The sequence below is a fragment of the Trichoplusia ni genome, chromosome 11, assembly GCF_003590095.1.
Source record: "Trichoplusia ni isolate ovarian cell line Hi5 chromosome 11, tn1, whole genome shotgun sequence".
In the NCBI taxonomy this organism is placed as follows: Eukaryota; Metazoa; Arthropoda; class Insecta; order Lepidoptera; family Noctuidae; genus Trichoplusia; species Trichoplusia ni.
Genome location: NC_039488.1, coordinates 2,978,500 through 2,990,534, shown reverse-complemented (window position 1 = coordinate 2,990,534; position 12,035 = coordinate 2,978,500). Strand labels below are relative to the sequence as shown.

The window sequence follows — 12,035 nt, the reverse complement described above, 5'->3', positions numbered from 1 at the left end:
ACTTATTTGAATAAAATAAATAACGGGTTTTAATTTTTGGTATGAAATTTATTCGCTTCACTAGAATAACTTATTTTATACTAATGTCTATTTGACTACCAAATAAACAAGAATGTTACAGTTTTTTCTTTTAACACTTCATTCGGGTTTCTGAACAATAAAATGCTACTAGTACTATACTCTATATGCTCTATACTATACTACTATACTCTAGTATAATGTCAGTGATAAAATTCTAATATATTTAATAATTCTAAATAAATCTAAACAATAATGTTTTCTTTACGTAATAAAAGAAAAACATATTTTGCTGTGTTTCAAAACGTACACAAAAGTGACACTGACAAACAACCTCACTGGATCATCGAACATGTGTCAACTGTCATTGTGTGTCGGAGGAATTTTAAATTTGTGTTATTATTTTTTGTAATTGCTTTGGAAAGGCAAAATATTTCAATTCGGAGTTCATTACCGTGTACAACAATGTCTGCAGAAATAGCAGAGGTCCAGCTTCAAGTGCGGTTTATAACCAAACAAGAACAGTGAGTCGAATATTTTAGCCTCCGGCGTGGTGTTGTGCCTTTGGTAGTGCAATGTGTAATAAGTACTAATTGTGTTTCGTTATAGGTATGCCGTACCAGACAGTCCCTATGCTATCCAGAGTAACGTCCAATCTTCAGACTTGAACACATTGATAAATGCGCTGTTAAAAGAAACGAATCCATCAATAGAGAAAACAGTTGAGTTCGACTTTTTGACATGTGGGGAGTTGTTGTGTACGTCTCTGGCCGAGCATTTGCAGGACAAAGGAGTTTCTACAGAAGATACGTTAGAAATAGAATATCTGGAAAGGTTTCCAGCACCGGCACCACAAGACTGTTTGATGCATGATGACTGGGTGTCCACTGTACACGCACATTCCAACTGGTTAGTATATCTTTCTTCATATTAATTGAGATAAAAGGCCATATCATGGCTTAATATTATATTCTAGACAAATACCCTTTATGATACAATTTTCTTTATACCTCTGTAGGATCCTGTCTGGTTGCTATGACAACAGCATTCACATTTGGAGTACTAAGGGACAGCACAAACTTGCCATTCCTGGCCACACATCTCCAGTTAAAGCTGTCTCCTGGGTTTCCTTTAATGGTGATCAAGCAGTCTTCGCCAGGTGAGATCTTCTTATGTTATTTAAAAATATTCACTTGTGATACTACTAAACAAGGGCTCTAAACTCTGCAGAAATAATAGTATTTTAGGTTAAATAGCTTTTTATTAATCATTTGCATTGGTAAATTCATTAAAATACTGTATCTTTGTATAGTAATTTTCTTTTAACACTTGTTTATAAACAATAATGAAGTTATTTATGTTTACAGTGGCTCCCATGACCAATCAGCAATGTTATGGGTGTGGAATGTTACAAGGAACTCAGTAGACTGTGTGGTGACATGTCGTGGTCACGAGAAAGGAGTTGAATGTCTTGCAGTATCAGCTGATGGTAACCGCTTTGCAACTGGCAGTTGGGACAACAATGTGTGCCTGTGGAGTACCAGTAAGTTTGATTTTAGACCACAACAGAAAAATGAGTTATCTTCTACTGCTTCTGAAGTTGTTTAATACATAAACTTCCTTCCACAATAGTTTTTCTATGTGGTATTGTAAAAAGAAACATATTTTTCAGGTTTATCTGATGAAGACAATGTCCCAGCAAAGAAAAGAAGTAAACCAGAACTTGGAAATACTAGGGTTGGTATTATAGACTTACTAAAACACTAAAACCATTGAAGGAGTCACATTGCTTAATCATTTAGTATAATAGTTATCCAATATCCATGCTTTATAAGATCTCAGACTCAGATAACCTAATATTGAGTGCCAGCATTAAAGCCTCCACCACTCTAAGTAAAATATTATGATCTCCACTTGCTATTGTTCTTTGACTTTCCCTCTCATTAACCTTGATACATGGCTAAGAGTAATTTAATGCACCACCCTTATAAAGAGGGAATGTTAGACTATTTTTTACAATATTCTTTCATCAATATAATGTACCATAAAACTATGTTTTAAGGAGCCTTTGACAATATTAAAAGGCCATCGAGAAGCAGTTTCTGGTGTGCAGTGGATGGATTTCAACACAGTGCTCTCAAGTGGTTGGGATCACTTGCTGAAGCTGTGGGATTGTGAACTTGGAGGCCTCAAACAGGAGGTAGCAGGTATATATCGCCATTTTTTACTTACTAATTACTTCTTTTTTTTATTTATCTTTACACAAAAAGGTAGGTAACTTATTAACTAAGCACAAAACTGTTGCAATGGTTTGACTGTGGGGTCGATGATATATGACTTTATATTGTTATAGTACCTATCAATATTATTAAAACAGTGCTTAACTAAAATTAAAGTTAAAATCTAGAATGTGGACAATGAACAATAGATTATTAATAAAAATCATTAAAATATTGAATTTTTCTGCTCTAATATGGACAAACAACATGGGACACAGCATACACTAATTTCCTTTCATTAATTTCTATAAAACCACATTCTAGTGATATAAACTGTTAACTACCGCAACAGTTTCCTATTATCTAAATAGCCATAGAATTATTGTCACCTGAAACTTATTGATACAACAATATGTATGGATAGTCGAGTGGTTGAGTTCATCACGCCGAATACACTGTGCGCGACGTGTTTCGGATTCGATCCCCGCTTAGGACTAGCGTTTGTGTGATTCACGAATGCTTGTCCTGAGTCTGGACGTCTTTGCGCATGAGAGTTGAGTATTTGTGCAATCCTGGCGAGAAAAGGATTGAATTCCTTAAAGTGTTTTAAAAAATGCTTCCCATTAAAAAAAAATCTTGCGTGATGAAAGAAAATATGCTTAGTAAATATTTTCATGCTTTTCAGGCAACAAAGCATTTTTTGACGTGGACTGGTCGCCGCTAAACAACAGTATGATAACAGCATCTGCAGACAGACACATTCGTCTCTACGACCCAAGATCTACAGGTACAGTTATAGTTTTATATACTCTTGTAATATTACTAGCTTCTTTTGGAGGGGTTACTCAGGTAAGCAGGTTCTATATTTCTTAAGTTACAGATGAGTATTCTGATAAAGACGTTTACTTTTCGCTTAAACTTCAAAATGATTTTTGTTTTTTTCTGGATCAAACTCGAATAGCGATTTTTCTATCATAACGGCACGGCGGTCGATATTTCACTCTCTCAAACTTATCAACAGGTCAATTCTTGTCTTTACTTATGAATACCTACTAAAAATGATTGATACTTTCAGACAGCATCGTGAAGACCACATTCACGTCACACACGGGTTGGGTGCAATCGGTGCGCTGGTCCAAGACGAGAGACACATTGTTCCTCTCTGCCGGCTACGATGGACAAGTCAAGCTCTGGGAGACCAGAAGGTGTGTATACTTACTTAATTTTTCGATTTTCAACTTTATTTTGTTTGACTCAAGGTTGATTTTTGTTAAACGGATTTCTACTAAAAGACAATAGGATATGTTGTAACAGGATTAGCCTTTTCCATTTCAATTTTATAGCATTGTTTACTTCCTACTTTAATTCCTTGGGATATTGAGTTCAAAACTGTCATTTTTTTATTATTCATTATCATAATTATCATGTTACACCCAGTTCATGTAATCATCAACTTTCCCTATATCTTTTAAACTTACACAAATCTTGCTCGGAGGATGTGCCATAATAATTCTCACCATATATTCCAATTATATTTTGTTACAGTCCCCGAACCCCGCTGTACGACTTGAGCGGTCACGAAGACAAAGTGCTGTGCTGTGATTGGTCGAACCCTGCGCTGCTCGTCAGTGGCTCCAGCGACAACACCCTCAGAATATTCAAAGCGAAACACTACGAGAGCACGTGAAGGTTAACCTTTAATTCAATAACAGGCATTACCTAATAATATACATTGGAGTTTTTCCACTTTTGCTAAATGTTTAGAAGTGTTATTTACAATAAACGTCCGTCTTAGGTATGTCTTGTTGTTTAGTGTATTTTTACTAGTGGATAAGGTAAATAAATAAGTTGACATTGATTTTTGCTTTTCGGTTTTCACCACCCACACAACACCTCCAACAAAATGGTTGATGTACTTGTCTATATACTTACACATATACTCACACATCCGTTGCTGAGAAGTCAATTAAAGATTGAAACTAGAGTGGTGAATAATCAGTATGAGGTTTTGTTTAACATGGAATCGAACCCAAAACTACAGCACTAGAAATAGAACATGTTTGCAAACTATTACCGTTGAGATATACTTACGCTAAATTCTCTCCTTTTTATAAATCCTTTCTGTAGGCAACTAAATCACTTGATACAAAAATCAAGGCATTGTAAAGTCATTATTCGGGCTTGTCCCATGAGAATTGAATTTATTACCATTTACTAGCTTTGATTTGTCAGTAGTGTGTCCATTATTTGCAATAGCAAAATGCGCTCAATAGATTTGCCTGGATTTGAACCGGCACCACGCCATCAAGACTTCAATGCTGAATAAGTCAGTTTTGAAACATGTTCATCGGTAAAATTGACTTTGAACTAAACTGAACCTTACGTGGAACAAATACGGTCGAGATTAGTTTGTTCTGAATTCTTTTAAAAAGCACATGAGTTTTAACATGAATGTAATGAAAGATTAAATTAAAATCAAGAGTTGAAGTTGGTTGGGCTGGTCAGCCCCTGGTCGGCAGAGAGGATGAGGGATGGATGACTTTCTCTTACGATGTAGGCAACAGAAAGAAAATAATGTACTAGATTTGGTTTCGCTTGTTTTATTCAATCATTTTTGCTCTTACAAAATATGTTCAATGCAAAGGAACATGACTCGTCACAATAAAACATGCTTCTTAGTACCATTTTGATTTATTTATATTATATTTTAGTTTCCATTCAGCATAACTATAAATAATGCGGGTCACATAAAATGCTCATAGCACAATATAGAAACTTGCAAACACTTTGTAACAAAATAGATACATCACTTTCCTTTGTCTTTTCTCTGCGAGAAATGCTTTTACACTATTATCATAGTTATGCCAAACCTCACATCATAACACAACGAAGCAACATGTCCCTTAAAAATAATCTGTCTTACCAACAATTTCATTTCATTTTTTTTTACATTTTATGAAGTTTTTATTTTTTGCATTCATAATTCTATAATACTACCTAACTAAATATTTACCTATACTATGCTACTGTCTAGACTAGTCTGCTGGGTAGAACACCACACTATATTAATACACATTGGACAAATACATTCGTATCGACACTTCCGTTTTTTTCATGTAATTTTCTTTCTTTACACTTACTCAACTACATAACGAAAGAGGTGAAAGCAAACGTTGTTCAACTGAAACTTATGTCAAGAATGTGTTCTCTATTCTGTTAGACGTCCTTACGCTAAGGCGGCGGCGCGCGCGCGCTGCTGCCGGCTTCAGTCCATTCAAATTAAATTATTTAATAAACTAACAAAGGAAACTACCCTAGAGCCGGCAGTCGCGCGCCCGCGCCGCTCGCCGCACAAATATATTAAATCTAAGGCTCTATGCTATCTATCTTAGCGTCGAAACATTGTTTGCTATTCTATCCTATCTATAATTAAGCCTATGGTCTAATCCTAGCCGTTCATTCGTTATCGTGCCCGTAGCTTCACAATTCACTGTATCGACTTTCCTTTGCGTTCTCTTATATCTAAATGACTTATTTTTAAAAACATCTACTTAACATTTCTATTCTTCGACATGATTCTCTGTTGAAACATAGTTTTGGTTATCAAGACTTGGTTTTCCAATCGCATCTTTGTGCTCGCCTTACGTGTTCTTAGATCTCACTACATATACTTATGTATAACAAATCATCGTCCGTAATCTCAAAGTAAGGTTCTTATCACACACGTCTAGAATGTAGAAGTGAGTCTAACTAGGAACATCTACGTTTCTGTCGATTTCAATAAATTTTACATCATGTGTGAAAAATGCAACGATTAGACAGCCACATTATCTTCAATAAGTTGTTAATACAAAATATTATAAACATAGTTTATTTTTACATTATCACTACGTTTATGTAATACGGTAAGTTTTCTATTACCTGTAAAAATATTGTGTAAAGCACATGCAACTGCTATACTGTATTCATATCAGATCATTACTTTTAAGGAAGCTGAAGGCACTACCATCAAATTAATTTATTATTGCTTAAATGGAAGAGAAGCATTAGAAAAATAATTTCGTGCTAAAATACTTTGCTTTCGCCGCTGTTACTCTACACAGGACCGTGCCACACTCTATACTACAAGTCACTTAGATGAATACTTAACAGTGTTACGTGTGCTCGTTTTGGTACGTGTTTATACTAAAATACATATTTGATTTATACAATCGATTTACGGAAACAACGATTTGCCCATTGGAATGAAACTAAAACATCAGAGCTAGGAAATCATATTATAACGGTACGTTCAACCAAGACTCGGGTGATCATAATAACGTGAAATGAATTTAATTATTATTTAAAACGTTGACATCAATTTTAAATGCATAGTTTAGCGGAAATATCTATCGGAAGACTGCATTTACAGGAAGCCACAGTGTACGTGGGACACTAAACGATCATATCTTAACTAAGTACCACGCGACTCGGTACTACATTGCACTTTATGGTTATTACATTTTCACAAGTAAAGGCGGTTCTTATTCAGTTCAATAAAATTTGGCTTGATCAGACATCGTCCGAGTACTGATCTGCGGAGTATCGAGGTTCGTCCATACATACGTGTACCTCTGACGTCACTCTAATTCGAATGTATATTCGATCAGAGCGCGCGGAGAGTATGCGATGCGCTCGATTCGTAGTGTTCAACTCATTGCGGTCGTACGGTAGGTACTGGAGGCAGTCAGCTGATACAACTACTATCTGGGGCTACCTACGTGTTTGCGTTCTGTCTGTCCACACTTCACTTGAGTTAGTCGACGTTGTGCCTCTACGTGGAAGATGTTTAGCTGTACGTTACAAGTACGTAACTAGTGAAAATCTCGTGAGCTAATGTAGGTATGTACATTTCAAAAAGTAATTCTTTACGGAACAACAGTACAGTTTCAGCCTTTTCCTGAATAAAATAAAATGATTGTTAAAAATCAAGTACAGATCTACTTTTTCATTGAAAATCTACGATATTCATTCAAAACCTGCTGTTAGCTAGTTCAGTTCCTGTGTTGTCTCCATCAAGTCGGGTCGCAGGTTTTGAATAAAGAGGTTACCGCTTAATGTTCAGTTAAAATACAGTTAATATATCAAACATTTAACTAGTCTTCAGTCCAGTTTTATAAATATTTTCCTACTTCTTACTCGACTTTAATGATTTGTATACTTTGGTTCTGATGAAACTTGACATGTTAAAATATAATTAAACAGTTGCGATATAGTAGGCTTTTACTCGTACCCATCAACAATGTATATACATGTATACATATCCATGTATAATTTATATATATTCAATATAAAAATATCAAATTTTATATAAAGTCATAAAGTGTACCCAAAACCTACGTGATGGTACAAAAAGTGCTCATTTACACCAAAACGGTGTTACACTTTGGATTTCAAATCCATTTACATTTTATAATGTGGAAATCAATCGTGGAATTTTTGTTTGAGTTTTCTAGTGGAATGTGCCGACCGCCTACAAAATAACAACTACAGTTGATTCAGTACATGATTCTCAAAAAAGGATCATTTCATTATTCACGTATTCAAACATGTGTTTTCAATGTACAAAAATTGTATAGACTCGTAAAATGTATAAATAGACTTTACATACAACTGCTTATTGCTAAATGTTGCCGTATCATCAGCACAGTTGTGCCATATAAGCGCAGACGTCACCGCTGGAAGTCATTACCCATCAGTAGTCGTAGTACACGATCGCTGGTCGTGCGTGTACGCTAGCTAGTCGCTACGCGCGCTACTCGCATATGTGTGAACCAAAACGCGGATCAGAAATATTTGGAACTAGTAGGTATACATCAATTCAGTCTGTGTTAGGGTTTGGCAACAATTATTGTTATTGAAGTTTACTTTTATATCGCATCTACATATGCAGAAAATTAGTTCGAAAAAACGATAATCCTACTTGTGACGAAAGAATAACCGACTGTCGAACAGGAATTAACGTACCTCTTACAAGTATAGAATTATGTTGGTGATGTTGGAAGGTAATTTTACATTTGCACATAGCCCACTCCCGTGGCGCTTGCTGGGTCACTAAGCCATACAAAATGAATATAGCGATCTTTGGAAGACTGCGTCAGTATGAATATTATTTCTGGTAAATAATACTGTTTTTATATATATTCATACAAATATATAATGGGAACATCATGAGTTAGAGCACCATGCTAAACGTATATAAAATGTACACAATTCGCACTTAGGATCTTGTTCGCTCCGAGAGGCGGGAGGTACTCTCCCAAGGTCTCCGGTAGCGAAACTTTTATGTTTACTACGTAGAGCTGCTGAATTTATGTTATCCGACTTTAAAATGACTCAACGATTGTATTTAAAATACTTACTTCTTTCATCGGTAGATTCTAAATCTCCGGCATTTTATCGTACAAGATCTAATCGGTGTACCCACCATTACTAACCCTTACACACATAATTCATTTCATTATTCTTTACAAGTTTTGTTTACAATTTTGATTCCATGATATGACCTTTTCCATCTATCCTTTATCCGATTCTCAGATATTGCTCTCCTCATACACTCCGATGTGAACAAATAAAATTTAAATAAAATGACACTAAAGATTGATTGCAAAATTTAAATATATAAGATACACTTTTGTATTGTGATTGCACCTTTTATTAATTTAGAGATGTTCGTAGTTTTTGTGTCGCCAGAAACAAACAGTAACGTAACAGTTACGGTTCATAGATATGACACAAGCAATCAAATAATATAATAAAAGTTACCGAATTGTCTGCAACGAGGACAAGTTTAATTTGTCCCTCCGTGCATGGAAACATCTATGCTAAAATAAATACCTAACTATCTTAAATAATCTTGTCAACATGTACGAAATCTGCGCCTAAAATCTTAATGAATTTTCATAAAACAATAATAAAATTATAATGCAAAACACTTTTAAAATTGCAACTATATCTATACATCAAATCCTCTCCTCGAACCGTCAAAAGACCTCATCAAAACATCACAGCAAATCGAACGTCCAGCATAAAGCCAAGAGGACCAGCCAAATACGAAGCCCGTCGAGAAAATAAATAGTCGAGGCGAACAAGTAAATAGGCTTAACAACTAGATAGAAGGAGACACCGGCGGGGCGAGGGCGCCGCGCAGCGGAGCTTTCGATGAAGTCTATAACGGCCGCAAATTAAAACTAAAACAAATTAACATCGTAAAAAGTCACAGTTGCTTTGATTTTTGGCTCGTGTACAGCACGTAGTGTTGTAGCGTGGCTTACGGTCTACTTGGGAGGCGGGTACGGCTGGTAGGCCTCGTCGGGCGACGCCGCCGTGGACGCGTGCTCGCTCTCCATCGGCATCTGGATGATCGGCGGGGTGGGACCCGCGAAGTACTGATACGGGTGCGACGTGAAATACTGCAACACAACATCGTGCCGTCTCAGCGCTCTATCGATATATGCATTGCCCCAGGTGTGTTAATTTTTCTTTTTTTATCCATTGAACAGTTAAACATCATCCATGTTTGGTTTTGTTATTAATTTCCCAGTTTTAGCAAACACGAGGTAACACCAGGCACTTAGTGTCGTATAGCAGAGTGGCAGCATAACGTGTGGCAGAGAAAGCGAGAGGAGCACTAAGTGAGCGGTGGATCGTAAGCAATGGGACACGGAAGGTTAGAGCGTTCGATTACAATTTTACTTATGCACTCACGTATAACTCATTTTCCGGCCTTAAGCTGTCCCAGTTTACCTGGAAAACAGAGAATTACTATCAGTCCTGTATTGTTTTCGACTGAATATTCTCGTAAACCTTGGACTAATCGTTCCGTAGATTCTAGGCCGTATTTTGATTGATTAATAATATTGCTAACCACCGCACTCCTCGTGTCCCGGCTCGGTCGACAACTGGCCCTCTGAAACTTTAGTGACTGCTGACTGTAAAATAGGCTGTCTGAACATGACAAGTACCTAGAAGAGAAGTGGACCAGTTGCCTAGTTGGGGAATGAGTTGGAGACACTTACGTATTGGCTAGGCACAGCGTCGATGGGTATATGGGGGTGCGTAGGGTGCGCCGCGTGGTGCGCGGGGTGCGCGGGCGGGATGAGCGCGGCGTAGGGCGCGAGCCAAGCGGCCGGGTGCGCGGCGTGGTGGTGGTGGTGTAGCTGCGGGTGGTGGTGGAAGGCCGCCACGCCATACACGCTGCCGCCGCCGCGGTACACGCCGGCGCAGTCACCGCCAGCTCCCGCGCCGCCCACGCCGCTGGCGTACACGCCGCTCACAGCCATGGCGGCCTGCAAATTCAAGCACTTAATATCTCATTGTAGATGAAGTTCTTTTACTTATAATAACATTTGTACTATCATACTCTATATCAGGTTCTCCACTTCTTAAAGCCAATTAAAGACTTTCAACATATGTTGACTAATGAACTAGTTCCATTTAAAATGAGGAAGAGGTTCGACTGCAGAGAGAGTTAAAGTCGTACGGACTACGGCTCTACAAGTCCCATATTTAAACAGCACTGGTTTGCTTGCACTTGTTACTCGCAACGAGTCTGTCCTGATAAAACTTACACAACTATCGCTGCCGGAAGGCGACTTATGCTAATTTTATCGCTAATGAAGACTTTGAGTTACGTAAGTTACCGGTTCTTTACACGAAAACACATTTAAGCCCTATTAAAGAAACTGCCTGAAATTGAATTTTCTGGAACCACGCAGTTTCGTTATAAAGTATCTGATAAAACATTAAAACACCTATGTAATTTCAAAAACATAAAATTTTAAATCTTAATTAAAACCTTATTTATTGCGCTCGCCCATGTTCAAGCAAAGTATTTTATATGCTATGATTTAATAGTCTTAGTATTCGTTAACAACTTTGAAATAGGCGAACAAAATACGTCTTTACATGTGTACTCCTGAAATTAACGAATATGTATCTGTAAGTAGATGTGCAATGTATGTTCAAAATAGGACTGTCAACTAACTACCTGGGTAATGGACTCGTTGTTGTCCCGCCATGCCCTTCCGTTGTTGTCTTGTTTGTTGTAAAGCGCCTTTTTCTTGTTGCCGCCGTCGGCAAACTTAACTAGTAGAGGCTCCTTAGCACCCGGGATCGGGTTACCGTTGAACATCTAGGGACAAAAAACATTTTGTAGAGTTCCATTTGTAATAAAACCTCATTGGGGACTATTGAATAGACTATTTGGAAACATGTGTATCTTAAGCGCGCTCTACAGTCGCGTGCAATTCTTGCTGTGAAATGACGCCGCGATTCGCGCCGTTCCCCGCAGCGGATGGGGAACGGTGCGAAGCGTGCGCGCGATTCCACACACAACACACGCGTTTCGCGGCTTTCGCAGCCTTTCACGCCGCGAGTGTAGAGCGCGCTTAAAGGTAAAATTTTAGCATTTTTTTCAGATATGAGTGGAGTAGAAGAGTGGTGAACTCACTTGAATGATCTGCTCGCACTTCTCCCTGGACTCCATCCGGGCAAAGCCGACGCCTTTGCTTTGGCCATGGGTGTCGCGCAGGATCCGCGTGGATACGACCTGCCCGAACTTGGCGAGCAGTTGGTCCACATCATTCTCCTTGAAGTGCGGCGGCAGGTTCGCCATGTACAGGTTGGTTGGGTCCTGCTCTTGTTGCTGTAAATGCCCCGGAGTAATAGGTGAAGAACTTGCTCTCCAAATCTTCAATGTTTAAAAATTCAAATTGGAAATTTCAGTGAAATTGTCAGACAATTGTGAATACCACGGGA

General features: G+C 37.9%; 3 protein-coding genes across 11 annotated transcripts in view; 1 reads left to right on the top strand and 2 right to left on the bottom strand.

Moving 5' to 3' along the window:
• The window catches only part of LOC113498564, a 103,806-nt gene that overhangs the window by 32,376 nt on the left and 59,395 nt on the right, over positions 1-12,035 (bottom strand). The window lies entirely within an intron of this gene.
• Positions 344-4,095, top strand: LOC113498561 (ribosome biogenesis protein WDR12 homolog). Its single transcript, XM_026878611.1, has 9 exons — positions 344-542; positions 628-927; positions 1,037-1,177; positions 1,386-1,561; positions 1,691-1,755; positions 2,081-2,225; positions 2,923-3,024; positions 3,313-3,442; positions 3,783-4,095. The coding sequence occupies exons 1-9, from the start codon at positions 484-486 to the stop codon at positions 3,922-3,924; spliced, it is 1,260 nt and encodes a 419-aa protein (XP_026734412.1). The 5' UTR covers positions 344-483; the 3' UTR covers positions 3,925-4,095.
• Positions 4,818-12,035, bottom strand: part of LOC113498558 (protein alan shepard) — a 106,130-nt gene continuing 98,912 nt past the window's right edge. For 2 of the 9 annotated variants that reach the window (XM_026878601.1, XM_026878608.1), the window contains 5 exons: positions 11,728-11,922; positions 11,263-11,409; positions 10,295-10,579; positions 9,984-10,022; positions 4,818-9,688 (listed from right to left, as the gene is read on the bottom strand). In XM_026878601.1, the coding sequence (XP_026734402.1) occupies positions 9,554-9,688; positions 9,984-10,022; positions 10,295-10,579; positions 11,263-11,409; positions 11,728-11,922 (801 nt within the window). In that variant the 3' untranslated portion in view covers positions 4,818-9,553. Of the gene's footprint in view, positions 9,689-9,983; positions 10,023-10,294; positions 10,580-11,262; positions 11,410-11,727; positions 11,968-12,035 lie in introns of all 9 variants that reach the window. The other 7 variants (XM_026878602.1, XM_026878609.1, XM_026878606.1 and 4 more) reach the window with 5 other exon arrangements.

Bases quoted from the DNA above. Each gene is read 5' to 3' on its own strand.
- LOC113498561 (XM_026878611.1), top strand. From the start codon at position 484: ATGTCTGCAGAAATAGCAGAGGTCCAGCTTCAAGTGCGGTTTATAACC. The intron at 1,178-1,385 runs GTGAGATCTTCT...TTATGTTTACAG, and splicing joins GATCAAGCAGTCTTCGCCAG to TGGCTCCCATGACCAATCAG. The intron at 3,443-3,782 runs GTGTGTATACTT...ATTTTGTTACAG, and splicing joins AAGCTCTGGGAGACCAGAAG to TCCCCGAACCCCGCTGTACG.